Raw genomic sequence first — 17,435 nt, 5'->3', positions numbered from 1 at the left:
CAGACAGTAAAGCAATGTTAAAGCATTTGCTGTTTGTATTAAGGCTTTGAGAATGAATGGCTGTAGATCCAGAGAAACAGAAATTGGTTAATACTTTGTGGAAAAAGGAGTTTTTTAACAGGCTCAAGCATACAAGGGTTTTGCCAGAGAGCAGGTGTGATTCTCCCCATGGCACCTCCAGTTGTATCAATCATGTAGCATATTGATATATTAGACCCCTACTGTCTGTTAATTAGATAATAAAGGTTGCAACACATCCTTCTATAGGATACTAATAAAACCAGGCTGTGCTTCTCCAAGGTGTGTAAGAAGTTAACCTTGAAAACCCTGTGATTTTCTAATTATGAAWTAGGGTGATGGTAGTGTAATGCCAACCAAAAGGATAAGGGGCTTTAAGTATAACAAAAGGGATTTTGCAACTGCAATACTTTCCAAATACCTAGACAGATTAGGTTCGGTAAGGATCAAAAGAATTTGCTTAAGGGTTTAACTGCAGGAGAGTCTTTTTTTTTCTGGAGGACAGAACTCCTGTTCTTCATGGTGTGTCTGCTAGCCAAAGGGATTGCARCTATTACAACATCCTTTGAAGGTTTCCTTCTTAAAATACACAATGTTAGCAGGAAAGTGGGTTACGATAACTTCTTCATGTTTGCACCATGTAAGCATAAGTTATTTCCTGTAATAACTTAATAATGACATTGTGACTGTTTAGAATGATGAGCCTAATTAGAAAGCAGACATTTGTGGAGCATCACTTGATTTACTAGCCAACAATTTTTATGAATCGTCCAGGAAAAGGCAGTCGGTTAAAAACAGTACATTGGTTGGCATCTATATATCCATGTAAACATTTTATCCATAGTGTCTTAAAGCACTACTTTGAGCCATGATTTAGATTAAGCGAGACAAATCCAGAATTTTTTCAGTGTCTGTGTTTCTTATTTCATGTATGGTCATAGACACCAGATAAAGTCCCCAGCAGGAGATTCATCTTGTGCATCCTCTGGCAGCAAAACCGGGAGATGGGGAGCATGCAGTCAGTGTAAGAAAAGGGGACCTTGCAGTGAAGGGTTCCTCCTTAGATGTTCTCCAAAAGGAACTTCAGGGGACATTTGCTTTCCCTTTTCTTAGAGGTTTAAATTTGCCCTTTTGAACACTTAGGATGATGGATATGTTACTTTTTTCAATTGTAACTGTATGCATTCCATTGTGTATTTTAAATACTACAAGCAGTGTTTTAAAGCAGTGATAAAATCCTGCTGAGGAGGAAAGCAACTATCAGATATAATAGTTTTCCCAATGTTATTACAAAAAAACATCTAWGAAACATTATGGTAAATTGTTCAGGAATTTTAATCTGATTTTTGGAAGTGTACACTAAGTCTGTACACTATCAGTTACACAATTCCTCCTGAATATTATCAATTTTTCTATAATCTATTTAGGATAGGTAATCAGTCCAAGCATTCAGATTTTAAAAGTAAAGTTTTCATGTAAGAGAYGGATAGAAGAAACATAAAGATGTATGCAAATGAATATGTATTCATCTGTCTGTTCATCTAGCTCATCCAGTGATATTAACAAAACATTTTATTTCAAAAATATTAGTTATTAACTAATAAAAATTAACTAACTAAAATTAACTAACTAATAATAGTTAGTCTATTGTTAGTATCAGAAATTATTTTGCTTGATTTTCTTTAATATTGTCTTGTAATATTTAATAGTGTTGAAGCACTTTATATACATTTTGAGTCCTTAGACTCTCCAAATAATTTAATTTTAAGCCTCTGGTATTTTTGTATTTTAAATATCTTGACAATGTATTTGATGGTAATGGTTGATACTTAGTATTTCTGCAAATATGTACTGTCTAAAAAATCATGTAGATTTTTCTATTTCAAAAAGTATTCTGGAGAAACCGTGTTACTTGGGAAGAGTGTTGCCAAAAGAGATTCCTGTTGTAGTGTAAAGAGCACCTCAAAGCCACAAGGAATGAATACCTGAGGATGGTTACTGAAACAAAGAATTAGAGGTTTAGCTGAAGGCAGAGAGTGCTTTTCAGCACCCTGCAAAGTAAAATGAATTAATGGAGTGTTTACAATTCATGAGTAAAGAGAGAGACCCAGTCAGAAAGTTACTACCTAGAGAAATARGGAGATGCTTGTAACAGGGAGGTCCGAATTTAAAAGTTGAATGCACTCAGGGTCTGATTTTTTTTTTATGTTTTGAGTCAGAAATTATTTGCATGTTTTAGARGAAGAACTTTCCCTGCTATAGTGTGGGAATAGAATGTTTAAAAAACCTGCCACGTGGATGCTGAGTTACCACACTGGGGTGCTGCAGTTCTCTTTCAGTTCTGATACAGCAGATCACAAAAGGCTTTCCTTGGAGCTGGATAAATRAGGATAATGTGCAGCACAGGGAATACAATGTTCTAAAATGTCATTCTTACTGCAGTCACAAAAATCATGCAAAAGGATTGCATTTRAAAATAAATTTCAGAAATTAAAACTGTATTTTCATTTGAAAATGGGGAAATATACACGAATCTGAACACAGCTGATGTCATATAAAGGCTTCTCTCCTGATACTAAGTATTTAATTTAAATAGGATGTTCATTTTTAAATAMAATTTTTCTGAATGTTTTCCCCTTCATTTCTTAACAGATAGTGCCTTTGTGGATTGCTCCCAACCTGTTAACGTTCTCTGGATTTGTCATGATTTTATTTAATTATTTTCTAATATCTTTTTATGACTGGGACTACACTGCCTCAGGTAAATATCTTCACATGGTAATTTTTCAGAATTACTGAATTGCTTATACTTCTGAATGTTACAGGGAGGTATCAGACACTTGAATCTTCCACTTATAACCTAAATGAGGCTCCAATAAGTGCATATAGGAGAATCAATCTCACACATGGCATTATTAATTTAGATCATTTTATTGAAAAATCTTATTTAATTTTATCCCTAAAATGGGTTTTGGCATATGCTGCTTGAAGTCTCTGATAAGATCTCATTTATTTAAAGTTTATTCCAGGGTTAAAGTACGCAGTCAAAACCCACTTGAATATTCCTCATAACATTTTCACTGTTTTCACATTTCCTAATACCCAAACTGATGCCTAAATTAGTTAACTTCCCTTTTCATCATTCCACACATACACACCCCCCATTCAAGACTGCTTCTAGACAAAAACATAGTTTCTAAATGAATGTCTCTTCAAATTATGACTTCCAAAGTCATAATTTGAATGTCCATGTTTGCTCCTCATTGTAGACCAAGTCAGAAGTTTTTTGGACCTGATTGCTCCTGATACAGGGCATRTTTGATTTGGGCTTCTCAGGCCAGCTGTTGGAGCCCACAGAAAGTAGTAAGAATCTTCCAGATGATTAATAATAAGTAAAAAATATAAATAGATAAAAGGATTTGATTTAATTTAAATTAGACAGTTTAGTGAAGATAACACTTTTATTTCCTGAGGCAGGAAATTTATTTCCTGAGCAGCATTTAGCTGCCTTTAATTTTTTTATGCCTGTGGTTAGCTTCAGGAGCTACCTTTGGTGTAGGCTTTTTGTACCATTCTAGAGGCAGGGACACTTGTTAGCAGTTTTGGTTCAAAAATAATCCTGTATGAGTATTATGTTTTCAGGACCAGTTTGTGATACAGTTGTCTGGCCTCATTCTCAAACAGTTGGGGTTGTTTTTTTTTTTCTCATTGCAGATAGTTACTCAGTCCTGTCACAATCGAGCATCCAGAAGAGATCTTTTTAATGGGATGATGTTATCTTGACACATTCTCAGTGGATATATGTGGAACTTAAAGATATTTGAAATGGTGATAAAAGTCTGTTAGAGTTGAGACTTGTATGTGTAGTTTGCCAGCTCTTCCCGATTCCACATGAGAAGAGCATCCATCATTTCTCAATTAATTGAAAGTGGTCATGCAACCTAAAGACCCTATTGAGTATCAAATATTAATCCCATAACTAGGATCACAAATAAAAGACCCAATTTGGTTTTCATTCTACAGTTTGCAGATTTGCAGCTAGGGCTCAGGAATTGTCACTGTTTCTTTCAGAATGGCAAGATGAGGCACTGAGAGAAAGGCAGGCAGGGCACTGCTTTAGGTGCTGGCATCTCCTGGCATCATTCAGGCAAGGACACACCTCTGTATGCAGGAATTCCCTGTGTTTGGTGCCAAATGACAGAAACCTGAGAGGACTTTGCACTTACAGTTGTTTAGTGTTGATGCARTATTGGGTGATGTTTAAGTTAAATAGAACACTCTTTGGAAAAAGGATCGATTTCTTTAAAAGAGCAACAATAACCTTGAGTTAATGCTGGAATCAGAGCAAGGGCAGAACCCTGGCCTCTGTCCAATAYATCTTTTCTCAAGGGAAAATAAAGGGTCCTAGTATCTCTGCTAGCCTAAGGACAAAAACTTCCTGTTCAGATCTGTGTGGTAAAAGTGCTACACAAGCCCCAGACTGGCAGTGATAATAGTGCTTGAGAACTTTTTCTATTTTTATCTCTATATATTACATTAACATGAACTAATTTTTCAATGGGTAGTCTTCCCACGACTTGTGAATATTTTTGCCCAGTTACTATCATTGTTATGTGCAATACTAGAGTCATTTCAGGACCAAAAAACCTCTCCATTACCTTTTGTCCTTTATGCTGTAAACACATCCAAGCCTGCTCAATGCTTCTTTGACAGAGCTCACCGATGCCTGAAGGTCAGACCCAAGTAYTTCAATCTGTTTGATGCAGGAGGTTATTCAGTGCAGCTTGTTTGGATGCATATGCATATCTTGGTGRATTTCTTTGATGTTACATTGACTCATTACCCTGCTTATTTCAGGTACCAGTCCTGGACTTGTTCCCACCTGGGTGTGGCTGTTCAGTGCTTTTACCACTTTTTGTGCTTATGCTTTAGGTAATGTATGGTGAAATAATTTACATGTCTGACATTTTCATGTAGTTTTATCTTCAAATTCACTAGTGCTGATTCTGAGATAAAGAGGCATTGTGGATGAACTACTGATCTCTTTCCAAAACAGTTCTCTTGGATTAAAAAAAACCAACAAAACCCAAACAAAAARCTCCCGAACCAATAAAACCTCCCAAATCAAACCACAACACCAAAAAAAAAGTGTTCATAAAACTTTAAAAAAACCCCAAAGAGCATATTAGGTAATACATTAGAGATTCTATTACCATAACTCTTATTCCTCTTGAAAGTTCAAATTATTTTAGAGGAACATTACTTTAGAGGAATGAATGGAAATAATTTTGTAGCAGCAGCAGTCTAGTTCCAGTCCCCCTGCTMTGTGCAGGGACACCTTCCACTAGGTCAGGTTTGCTCAGAGCCCCATCCAACCTGGCCTWAAAMMCTTTCAGGGATGGAACATTCCCAGYCTCTCCAGCAACCCAATCCAGTGCCTCACCCGGCTTCATAGTAAAGATTTTCTTGCTAATACCTWATCTAAACCTACCTTCTTTCCRTTTGAACCCATTTCCCCTTGTCCTGTCACTACAGGCCCTTGAAAAAAGTCCCTCTCCAGCTCTCTTGTAGCCCYCTTGAGGTGCTGGGAGGCTGCTCTAAGGTCCCTCTGTAGTTTTCTCTTCCCCATGGTGAACARCCCCAGCTCTCTCAGCCTGTCTTCATAGGAGAGTYGCTGGTGTTTGCTTTCATMAAAATCTTTGTCCCTTRATGATGACATTCARTGGAGCTCCCTGACACCAGCATTAGCAGAGGGTGCTTTCAAAGATAGGAAAARTAAAGGACAAAGCAGAAAATAGGGAATTGTTAGGCTCTTCAGTGCTTAGGTGTATGCCAGGAAAGATGGTGATGACATATGTGATGACAGGCCTGAGCTTCTTTTGGAAATAAGTATTTTTTTCTTTACTCTTGCTGTTTTTTTTCCCTTAACACTTACATCTCAGTTTCATATCCCATTTTTACTACTTTATACTGTGTCATGACTGTATTTTTAGGTAYCTTGCACCTTGCTGTGCAGTGGTGTGAAGACATTGACCTGAAAATGATGCTGACCTTGGAATAAGATCCACGTTAGCATGGCTTTTTTGCTTTCTCTTTCAAAGCTCTCTCATTTCAAAATAGTCTTTTCACAACATTGTGCAACAGGGTTATTTTTTGGGGAGACTCCAGGTAGATTATTTAAAGGGACTGTAGAGTTCTGTGCAATAAGGGTCCAGGAAGGCTGGACATTTTTAAGAAGGAAATCTTCAGGTCTCAGGAGCAGGCTGTCCCTGTGTGCCAGAAGRTGAGCCWTCAGRGAAGAAGACTGGCCTGGCTTAATAGGGAGCTTTCAGTGGAACTTGGGAGAAAAAAAAACAGAATTTATGACCTTGGGAAATAGGGGCAGACAACTAAAGCACAGTAAAGGATGTCATTAGGTCTTGTAGAGAGAAAACTGGATTGGTTAAAATTCAGCCAGAGCTCAATATGGCCACCACTGTGAAAAATAATACAAAGTGTTTTTATAAATACATTAACAACAAAAAGAGGGCCAAGAAAAATCTCCATCCTTTATTGAATGCAAAGGGGAACATTGTAATCAAAATGAGGAAGAGGTTGAGATTCTTAATGCCTTCTTTACCTCAGTCTTCAACAGACAGACCCGATACCCTGAGTGTGTAGGCAGGAATGAGGAGCAGAATGACCCCCTTAATCCAGGAGGGTCACAATAACCCCAGGCAGCACCACAGGCTGGGGGAAGAATGGGTGGAAAGCATGCAGTGGTGTTTAGTCTGGAGAAAAGGAGGCTCAGGGGAGACCTCATTGCTCTCTACAACCACCTGAAAGGAGCCAATATCCAGGAGGAGGTCAGTCTCTTCTCCCAGATGAGAATCAACAGGACAAGAGGAAATGGTCTCAAGCTGTGCCAYGGCAGTTTCCTGTTTGACATCAAGAAGAAATTTTTCTCTGAAAGGGTGGTTAAACACTGCCCAGAAATAGGCTGCCCAGGAAGATGGTGGAGTCACCATCCCTGGAAGTGTCCAGGAAACTTCTGGACATGGTGCTTAGCATTTTGATGTAGTTGACATGGTGGTGTTCAGTTAGAGGCTGAACTCAAAGATCTTGGAGGTGCTTTCCAAACTTAATGAGTCTGTTCTTTCATTCTAAATGTGCACCCTCCTGGGAGCTGTTTCTGGTAAGGCACTGCAGTGTAGCCATACATTTGAGTGCCATGTTTGAGATTCTCAGGCTATGTACACATGTGTTATACATACAGTGCTGCTCAGTGGAGCTGACCAATTTTGGAATAAGACCCATGCAYGCAGAGCCATCTTGATTGACCTGGGGGTATCCCCTTGTGCAGACATCTCCCTCTGCATTGTACATACCTTGGAATTTCTAGTCAGTTGTGATTGAGATTGTGCCAAAATCATTTTGTCCRGAGATTCTTTGTACTTGTACCATAAAAAGCAATGGGACAACCATCCCTTGAAGCTGACTACTAGTCAGGTTTCTCTAGCAGCTCCCTGTACTCAGAAGCAGTAGTTTCTTTTATGAGAACCATTTTTTATGTAATTGTGTGTAATTTAATGAAGTATCTATTGTTTCATAAATTGGAATTACTTATTGGAACTGTTACTGTGTGGCACCCCAGAAGGCTTGTGGGAAGTCCAGCTTCTGAGATTTTTAATACAGATGGTATTTGCCAATGAGGCTTGTAGTTCCTAATAATTGGAAGACAAGGAATATTATGTTTACAGTCAAAGCTATAATGAACTAATATATACGTAGACTTTTATGTCTGCTGTCCAAGCCACTTCATGAAATATTTAGTCTCAGATTTAATTTTGCATGGCCAAAGTTTTCCCTCTGGAAGACTGCAAAGAGCCATACTAACTAACTAAATATGCAACTGTAATCTTTCTTAGCTTATTTTAATGACACAGTTACTCTCTCCAAATTCCCTAGCATGCTGTTCTTCCTCCCCTGCTTTTTTAAGGTGGTTTGGTATAATTTCCTTYCCATGAAATGGAGTGTTCTTTGCAGTTACTTTGAATTCCACTCTTTAAAAGTTATACAAACTTTAACAAAACTGAATATTTTTGAATATGAGACAAAATCATAATATAAGAATTCTAAAACAGTGGAAGTGTGCAACAGTGTATGTCCACACACCATTGTTGGCATAAATGATTTCAAACTAAAACCTAAACCAGAAAATACTTTCAGTCTCTTAAAAAGTTAATGGAACTRCATGGAAAATGTAGTTAGGGATTTCTGAAAATCGGATTTTATGTTTKTGTCATATAGTTCCTGTATTTTTCTCCATGACCATTATAATTAGAAGTACTGTATTTTATGACAACATTATGAGCCTGTTTTTAGAAAAAAACAAAGTTCTTGCAAAATCCACTATTTCACTGTGAGGTGCACATTTTAATATCTTATACTTGTGTGACAACCTAAAATTTATAAACAGACAAATCTTCTAACAGGCTTATTTTTCAAAAATAACACCCAAGTAACTGAATTCTCTCTGAATTGGGAGAGGTATTCTTGGAATATAAAACCCCATAAACTCTTCAGGATTGTTKACATCCTTATTTTCTAGTTAAGTTTCAGAGATACTGTTTAATGGATGGAAAAATTTCTGTCTTTATAGCAACACTATTCAAGTAACCTCAAGCTTATACTGTTTTCTTTTTGCACATTTCAAGAAGATGCCGAAAATTCAAAGGAAATGTTAATAGAGAGAGAATGTGTCTCTAGAAGGAGGCAAGCTATATTTGAAATCCTTCATGAGATATTTAAGTTTTAGAGTTGTGAGARCTGTCGCAAGAGATTTGTATTTGAGCAGAGGATGTCTCACAGCTGTTTAGGTATTGTAATAGAGAGATAGCCAAAATCTGTACAAAGTGAAATCCTGTGTTTTCCTGGTTTAAGTCCCTGAAGTATATTTACATTAAACAAAACTCGTAGTACTGCCAAATAATCTGGAGAAGTAAGTAGCATATGATCTACAGCAGCTGTGGAGCCTTTRGTGTCACTCTGCTGAGCTGTATTCCTGGTCAGTTTTGGGTTATTAATGCTATCAATAGCTAATAGTTGTTAGCTATAGTGCCTTCCAAGTAACATCARAAAGAAAAACTTCTCCCTTTTATTTTGAGATTCAAGACAACAATAATTAATCTGTGTATTTTTTCCTAAGAGATTCATCCTGCAYCTTTACACTTAACTTTAAGAGGAAAAGATTTCTATTTTTCACAGTCCCAGACAAGAGACTAAGGCTATGGTTTGACATTACAACTAAGAAACCTAACAGCTGCTAGACCACCTTTCTTCTCCCTGCACCCCTACCTTGTGCCATCTCCCTTGCATTTTGTGCCATTCGCAGCACCACTTCAGTGACCCAGAAGAAAAGGTAATGTTTGCAGTGTTTCCACAGTTGAACAGGCTGCAGGTCCCCCTTTTCAACAGCAGTGAGCTATCAGATCCACTCAAACCATATCCTCCACCCTCAGAGTGAGGTCCAGGACAGTGTTGGACCATTTTTCAAGCACTCAAGTACTAAAAGTGATCAACACATAATGCACCTTAACTATAATGCATTRTTAGAATCATATAATTGTATGTGCTGGAAAAGACCTTTAAGATCATCAAGTCCAGTCATCACCCAGCCCTGCAAAGTCCACCACTAAACCATGTCCCTGAGTGCCACATCTGCACATCTTTTAAAACACCGCCAGTGATGGTGACTCTACCACTTTCCTGAGCAGCCTGTTCCAATGCTCAACGACCTTCTTGGTGAAGGAATTTTTCCAATTTCCAAAAGTCCAATGTAACCTCCCCTGGTGTGACCTGGGACTGTTTTTCTTGTTCTGTCAGTTGTTATCTGGGAGAAGGGACCAACCCCCATCTCACTAAACCCTCCTTTCAGGCAGTTGTAGAGAGTGATCAGGTCACTCCTGAGCCTTCTTTTTTTTTTTCAGGAGAAACACCCCCATCTCTTTCAGCCACTCCTCATAGCATTTGTGCTCCAGACCCTTTCCCCAGCTTGGTTGCCCCTCTCTGGGCTCACTCCAGCACCTCAATGTCTTCCTTGTAGTGAGGGGCCCAGAACTGAACATGACACTCGATGTGTGGCCTCAGCAATGCTGAGTGCAGAGGGACAATCACTGCCCTGGTCTTGCTGGCSACACTGYTGCTGAKGCAGGCCAGGATGCCAAGRTTTCAACTGAAAAACAGTTTGAAATACATGTAGGYAAAAAAGTACAAATAAATTTTGTGAAATTTTCTCCTTGAAGCTGCCATGTAACAGTTAGTCGTCATTGAAATATTGAGCATCAGGAAACTTAAATGCCTTAGTGAATCTGCCCCACAAGAGGTCTGAAGGCTCAGAGCATCCACAACACCAATGGATGGGCAAGAAGCCATATGGACACCGTTTAGCACTTGAAACTCATTGCAGGGACTGGTGTAAAAATGTTTCAAGACCACTGAGGGCAAGTAATTATRAGTGTCTTTCTAAAACTCACGAGGAAGGTGGCATTTAGTTTCAGAGCTAAGGACAGAAAAATTACTTGATAAGTGGAGCAATTATTTTTTTAACAGTTCTAACCTATTGTTACTGAGGGGCCTGTTGTGCTTCAGTTTGCTGTGGTTGGTGTAATTTTCCCTTATTTAAATGTGGCAGTAGCRAAGTGTATGTGAAGAAATTTACTGCTTTTGTTGTGCCTAAATTCTTTGTTTCTTTTTCCTTTCTTGATCCTTCTAGACTCCATAGATGGGAARCATGCTCGAAGGACTCAGTCCAGTACTCCTCTGGGAGAACTATTTGACCAYGGGCTGGATAGCTGGGCTACCTCCATTTTTGTGCTTTCTTTTTTTTCTGTCTGCTCCCGTGACAATGGGAAGACCGGAGTTTCTGTATATACAATGTATATCTATTTAAGCATTGTCTTGTTTAACTTCATGTGTTCACACTGGGAGAAATATAACACAGGAGTTCTTTTTCTTCCTTGGGGATATGATATAAGCCAAGTGGTAAGTATTTATCATCCCCGTTTTGGTTTTGTTTTTTTTTTACTGTGTAATTGTTTTCATAATATTAAAGCGATAGAAAAATAGAGCTCAAGGCAAATACATTTGGMTGAGATATTGAAATATGTGAAATTGCAAAATCCTAAAAGTAATTCAGAAATATTTTCTGCATTTGCAATAAAAGGTTGCTCTTAAGTGAATTGTCAGCATCAGAGATTCATCGCCTTGCAGGAGAAAGAAGGCTTGCAGCAAGCCTAGCAGCCAGACAGTGCCCATGAGAATGTCATTTAACTACGTGTGATTTGTGATATTTACAAAAATTGCTGTGCTATCTGAYGCCATAAGCAAATTTTCCCCCAACACCAGGTTGTGAGGCACGATGAGAATAAATCCAAGTAGTATCTATTAACAGCAATTACACATTTATACACTACCAGACCTGCTCAATTCTACCCTGTTTTGCAGCAAATGTGGTAATGGGAATAGCACCATAGCTATGCAGTGAGCATTGACTGCTCACAAGTGAGCTCTATTCTTGAAACAAGTCAAAGGCATCATGGATGTCAAAAARTCATAGACATTCAGTAACATGAGCTGCTTATCAGCCCACAGTCAGCTGAGTTCTTGACTGGCTTATCTTGAGGTGGACCTTTTCAGGAACRTGCCCAGGGCACTGCAGTGAATTGTGTCCTCAGTGAACATCTTCAGGCACAGCACTGGGATTTCTGTGGGCTGGTTTATCTGTGTCTTAGAAARCCAAGGTCTTGCCTTGAAGAGCATAGTCAGTCTTCTGAGATTCCTGTCACAGGCACGAGATGAAAGGTACAGCCAAATGTACATAATTGAARAGAAGTTTGACAAATATTCAAATATGTGTTTTAATGGAAATACAGTATTCGAATTAATGGCTGCAGATGTATTGCTGTAAACATAATCAGAATTCAGTGGTTTGAGAACAACTCTGRGATGGTGGTCCAGCTGTGGTGCATCTGTGTCATCCCCTAGAAAATAGGTTTTGGGAGAAGAAGTTGGCTCAGGACTAAGACATTAGGCAGCCAGCTGGTCTGCAAGTTTCAGCTCTGTCTGTGTAAGGCCTCTTCATGAAGTTCTTCCAGCAGGAGAGGAATAGCTCTGTTCAAGCCTATTTCCCTCGTTGCTCAGATGATCACTGTACATGTRAATGTTTAGAAAGCTCTGCTGGATTGCTACAGCATCCGAACTGAGTTAGTGGTTAAATGTGGGAACGGGAATCAACTAGCAGAGCAGCGCTGTTAACTCTGTCAGTGCCTGTTCGTGTTTTCTCATCTGGGAAATAATGGTAAAAATATTTCCCTGCCTGACAGATTTGTGGCAAGGCTGAATATCAGAAAAGTTTGTAAACTGATTTGATTAACTGGGATGCAAAGTGCTAACAAGTGCTATTTCCTGTTCCCCTCTGATGCTGAACTGCTGTCCTGCTCACTTGCTTTCTAGTAACTTCTGTGATCACTTGGCTACAGTCAAAGTGATTAGCTTGTAAATGTAAGGATTATTTTAATGCTGTTTAGCACAGTAATCAGTAGTGGAGGGAGACTGTACTATTGAAATCTCTGTATGTAATTTTCCCACCTGTAAAATATAGCTTTTGTAGTTGTGATTGCCTGTGAACAAAGAGAAGGCAGGATTTGTAGATCAAGGTARTATTTTTCCATTAGTCCAAAATACATTACTGCATACCAGAAAGTACATAATGTATTTTTTCCCAGCTCTACTGACTAGTCTGGTAAAAGAACTTAATTCCCCTAAAAWTTTTTTCTTGTTTTGTAAATCCATTCAGCAAATTTATGTGATATGAGCACAATTAAAGGTAGTTCTTCATCTCCAGTAACCTGGAGGAYATTGGGRACARTACCAAATSGCTGATGAYGAGTAAGAAAGGTTTGMTCCTCTTGCTGTTTTATTTTCCCASTGCTTCKCTGCCAGATAYTGCCACAGTCACATTTAGAAGCAGAGAGTGTGAAAGCACTCACAAGCTGCTTCCAGGCTCATTCACAATGTTTAGTTCACTATTTCCTCCATGGCATTCCTAGCTGGATTGCTGCAGGAGAATGCCTCTCTGTTCTGCCTTCAGTAATTTCACCTACATCTTCAAGCTGTTGCATTGGCATTTCAGACACTCAGGTGGTCTCGTCCCCTGCTTCCGCTTTCAGATTTGATTGTAGCCGGAAACTCTGGGCTTTGTTATCACCGCAGAACTCAAKAAATACAGCTCCTATCAGCATGCAAATAGAGGAGTGATGACCTTAGTGAGCACTTAAGTGGCTCCTGGGACACCACTGCTGAGTCAGCTCTGCTGTGCATAAACACAGACAGCTCACAGGCTCTGCCTTAGCTGCTGCTGCTGCAAAGAAAGAGCTGCTGTTCCTCATGAAAAATTACCTTGTTGTAGAGAGAGGAATCTGTGGCACTGATGCACATCGCGTTTTTCTGTGATTTGCTGACTCATCAGAACTGGTAACCCAATTACGCTGGCTGGGCTGTAATTGGCACTCCAATTAGCTTTGATTACAGCAGACAACTATTTACGGGGAGCTGTGGTTTGTAAACTTGAAAAATGGCTGTGATGCGTCTGAGAGATGCTAGGTCAGAGGACTGTTATGTTTGTGGATCCAGAATCAAGGTGGTGGCAAATGCAGCAGGGGAAACTCTTCYTGTCTCTCCTCCCTCCAGCACAAGKAYCTATCTTGTGCTGATTCCTGAGTAGCAGAAAAAGGTGCAGGGAGAGAACCCTCTGTACCATAGCATCTAGACAATTTTCATACATTTATGAGTAAGCACACCTATTGGAAACCCAAAAAGTCATGGTCTGAAGAAAAGGCTAAAAAATAAACTTCTGCTATGATCTGTGAGAAATTCTCTTGGAGACATCTTGCGAAAACAAAGACTTTTATTTTTGTCACAAGACCAGCTAAAGAAAGCTATTATCTGCAAACTAAGTTTCTTGGAGAAAAAAAAAGAGACAAAGCTTTTCTGATAAACTAAAATTTCTGGCTTCTTGCCATATGTTGATTTTCACGGACATCCTCTTGTTTTGTTTTTTAAAAAATCTATTTTCTTTTGAAGAATTTAATATTACCCTAATGAAATACTCGCCTAATCCTGCTGTTGCTTTTCATGAGCCACTGCAGTTGAGTTCGTGGCAAGGGAACAGAATACTCATTTTTCCTTAATATGATGTAATGATACCTCTGCTTCCATTGGTGCTGCCTTAAGTGTAACCGGAGATACYATTTATATTCTTAATTAAAAATTTAAAAGTGAAGGGCCTTGTGAGATCTAGAGTGACCCAGATGATTCCACTCTCCTTCCTCTCCCTYTCCCCAGTCAGGAGGGCAAATTCAGAAGAAGCACAAGCAGCAAAATCCYAAAGGCAACAGGCAGATATCTCCGGCCCAGCCCTCGCCCTGCAAGGACAGGATGACCAGAAATCCTATATAGAGGGAGCTGTGCCCCTATAGAGGGATGGGTGCTCAGACCATGAGCCCTGGGATTTCAGTTTGAGATGCTTTCCCAGCTCCTTCTGCCCCGTGGCTTTGGCCAGTACCACCCAGAGCCTCTGGGAGAACTCTCTGCCTGCTTGGAATTCTGAATAAATGAAGAACACAATGCCCCTAGCAACTTAAACATGTAGMACTTCCTTTCCTCCTTCCTTTCAGTCAAAGCTGGGGAAGGTTTCTTTTATGGATGCCATGTACCGGCTTTTCTTTGGACAAGCTTTTTACAAAACTCATGCTGAAATATGTTTCATATGACCTTTTCCAGAGATGTGCCAGGGTTTCAGCGAGTGGCGGAGAAATCCCAARCAATGCAAGTGCACATGACATCTTGAAAAAATTTCTACCTCTTCTGAGGGGCAGAAAAAGTTTTCTATTAATAAGCAAAATAAAAATGCACATATGCTGTTTTTTTGTTACGTTATCAGGATTCACATTTTAATTTCAGTTAAAAAGATACTTTCRGAGCTTTTCTAATTTGAAATGTCTGTGGGAAACATAGCCTTTCTTGTGAAGAAAAAATATTATTACTTAGTTCCAAAGCTGRAGCACAATGGGATTGCTGAAGTAAGAGAACTGATAGCCGTGAGGAAGCAGTGCTGASCAGACCACGGTGTGTGCTTCAAGCTGTCTCCAGACATGGCTGAAAGCTGATCTCAGCACTCAGTTATCTGAGGGAGACCCCATGGTGTATCCATGAGAAATCTGAACAGAAGAACCTGCTGTGCACAGGCTTTTCCTGCAGCAGACTGCTTCGTTCTTAACCTCTTGATTATGAGTCCCCACAAACCTTCCGTGATTAATCTTCCACATGCCTTTAGCTATTTATCTGTGATGTCTAAATGCAAAGTGACCTTTTTTTAGGAAAAGCTTTTAATAGGCTAAGATYTGCGACCATCAACTATTTATTGAAAGAAAAAATACTGAGAAAAAAATAAAATGGAAAAAAATGTGCATCACATTAAAGCTAACTCCTATTGAAATAGCTTGTAGGAAATAATTCTTACTCTTTTAGGCAAGTATCATATTTATATTGAGAAGATTAAAATAACCTTGCATTTTAATTGTCTTTGCTTTCTAGAWGCTTTTTTTTAGCACCGTGTTAGTGGAAAATATTTCAACACATGAACAATTAATGCTATAGCAATGTGCTTGTGAAATTGAATATTACAGTAAAATTAATGCTGTGTTTTTGTGTAAGCATAAARAATTTAAAAGCATATACATATTACTTTAAAATATGACAAAATAGTTGATTTTTTTTACCATGTAGAATATCACACAGCATACTAAATGCACCTGTGTGTAAAACAGAAATGGTAAATCAATGGCAAAAAAGAGAAATGTTTGTATATGCACAATCTAAAATATTGTGATCACAAAACTTTTACCTGCAGTAGTGAAAAGACATGAAAGAAATGGTGATTTAAAAATACCAAATATTTTAGAGACCAGGTAAGTGGCTAGAAGACTTTGAGGGGTTATGCTGCCTTATTTTTGTACAGATTTTTCCCAATGCCACATCAAAGACTTATTCTGATTTTACAGAGAAGCAAGCGTGACTCTGTTGCTGTTATTTACAAAATGATGTCAAGATAGGGAGCCCCTACTCAGAATCCAGCTGTCCTGCTGTCAGCCATATCAAAGAGCCTACAAATAAACACCTTGTATTTCCACCTTTTTCCCAGCATAAGTACCACTCATCCTCATAGGAAAGGTCTTGACAAGCCAAAAATATTCCTGGTCAGATGCTGCAGATGTTTGGAATTCAAGGTTATATSTGTCTGCACTACCCTGTGTTATTGTGGTGGGTGGATGCCATCTGCCCACCCAGCTGCTCTATCACTGCTATCTGCAAGGGGAGGGATAATATCTGGACAGGGGAGAGATAATATAATGGAAGGCTCACGAGTTGAGAGAAGGGCAGGGGGAGATCACTCATCAATGACTATCAYTGGTAAAACAGACTCAGCTTGGGGATATTAATTGAATTTATTATGAATCAAAATCAGAGCAAGATAATGAGAAGTAAAACAAATTTTAAAAACACCTTTCCCCTACATTTCCTTCATTCCTGGGCTCTATCTCCTCTCCCCCATCGGCAGAGAGAGTCAGGGAATGGGAGTTGTGGTCAGTTCATCACAGCTGCTGCTCACAGAGGGTTGTTCCCCTCCTCCAGAAGGGGGTCCCTCCCACGGGAGACAGTTCTCCCTGAACTTCAGTGTGAGTCCATCCCACAGGCTACAGTTCTTCATGAACTGCTGCAGCATGGGTACCTTTCCTTCACAGACAGGCTGCTCCAGCGTGGGTTCCCCACAGGGTCACAAGTCCTGCCAGGAAACCTGCTCCAGTGTGGGCTCCTCCCTGCACAGCTCTGCAGGTCCCTGACAGGATCCTGTTCCAGCCTGGCCCTCCCTGGGGATCACAGCTTCCTCTCAGGCACCCACCTGCTCTGCTGTGTGCTCCTCCAGGGGCTGCAGATGGATCTGTGCATCCCCCTGGACACCCCCGGGCTGCAGGGGCACAGCTGCCTCTCCATGGTCTGCACCAGGGGCTGCGGGGGAATCTCAGCTCCCATGGCTGGAGCACCTCCTGCCTCTCCTTCTGCACTGACCCTGGTGTCTGCAGGGCTGTTCCTTCACACATTCTCACTTCTTCTCTGGCAGCAACTACAACTGTGCAATAAGTTTTTGTTTCCTTCTTAAATATGTTGTCCCAGAGGCATTACYACCACACCTGGCTGGCCCAGCCTCGGTCAGTGGTGGGTCCATCCTGGAGCCATSTGGCRTYGGCTCTGCTGGACAGGGGGGAAGCTTCTGGCATCYTCTCACAGAAGCCAKCCCTGTAGCCTTCTGCTACCAAAAC

At 39.8% G+C, this 17,435-nt stretch overlaps 1 protein-coding gene across 2 annotated transcripts in view; it reads left to right on the top strand.

Moving 5' to 3' along the window:
• Positions 1-17,435, top strand: part of LOC130572948 (ethanolaminephosphotransferase 1-like) — a 52,465-nt gene that overhangs the window by 15,565 nt on the left and 19,465 nt on the right. For both annotated transcript variants that reach the window (XM_057365012.1, XM_057365013.1), the window contains exons 3-5: positions 2,671-2,779; positions 4,876-4,950; positions 10,772-11,040. In XM_057365012.1, the coding sequence (XP_057220995.1) occupies positions 2,671-2,779; positions 4,876-4,950; positions 10,772-11,040 (453 nt within the window). The remainder of the gene's footprint in view (positions 1-2,670; positions 2,780-4,875; positions 4,951-10,771; positions 11,041-17,435) is intronic.

This window comes from Malurus melanocephalus, unplaced genomic scaffold (genome assembly GCF_030028575.1).
Source record: "Malurus melanocephalus ecotype Western Australia unplaced genomic scaffold, MMel_1.1 scaffold_46, whole genome shotgun sequence".
Classification (NCBI taxonomy): Eukaryota; Metazoa; Chordata; class Aves; order Passeriformes; family Maluridae; genus Malurus; species Malurus melanocephalus.
Note: the sequence above shows the minus strand (reverse complement) of the source record. Positions and strands in the feature narration are given on the sequence as shown.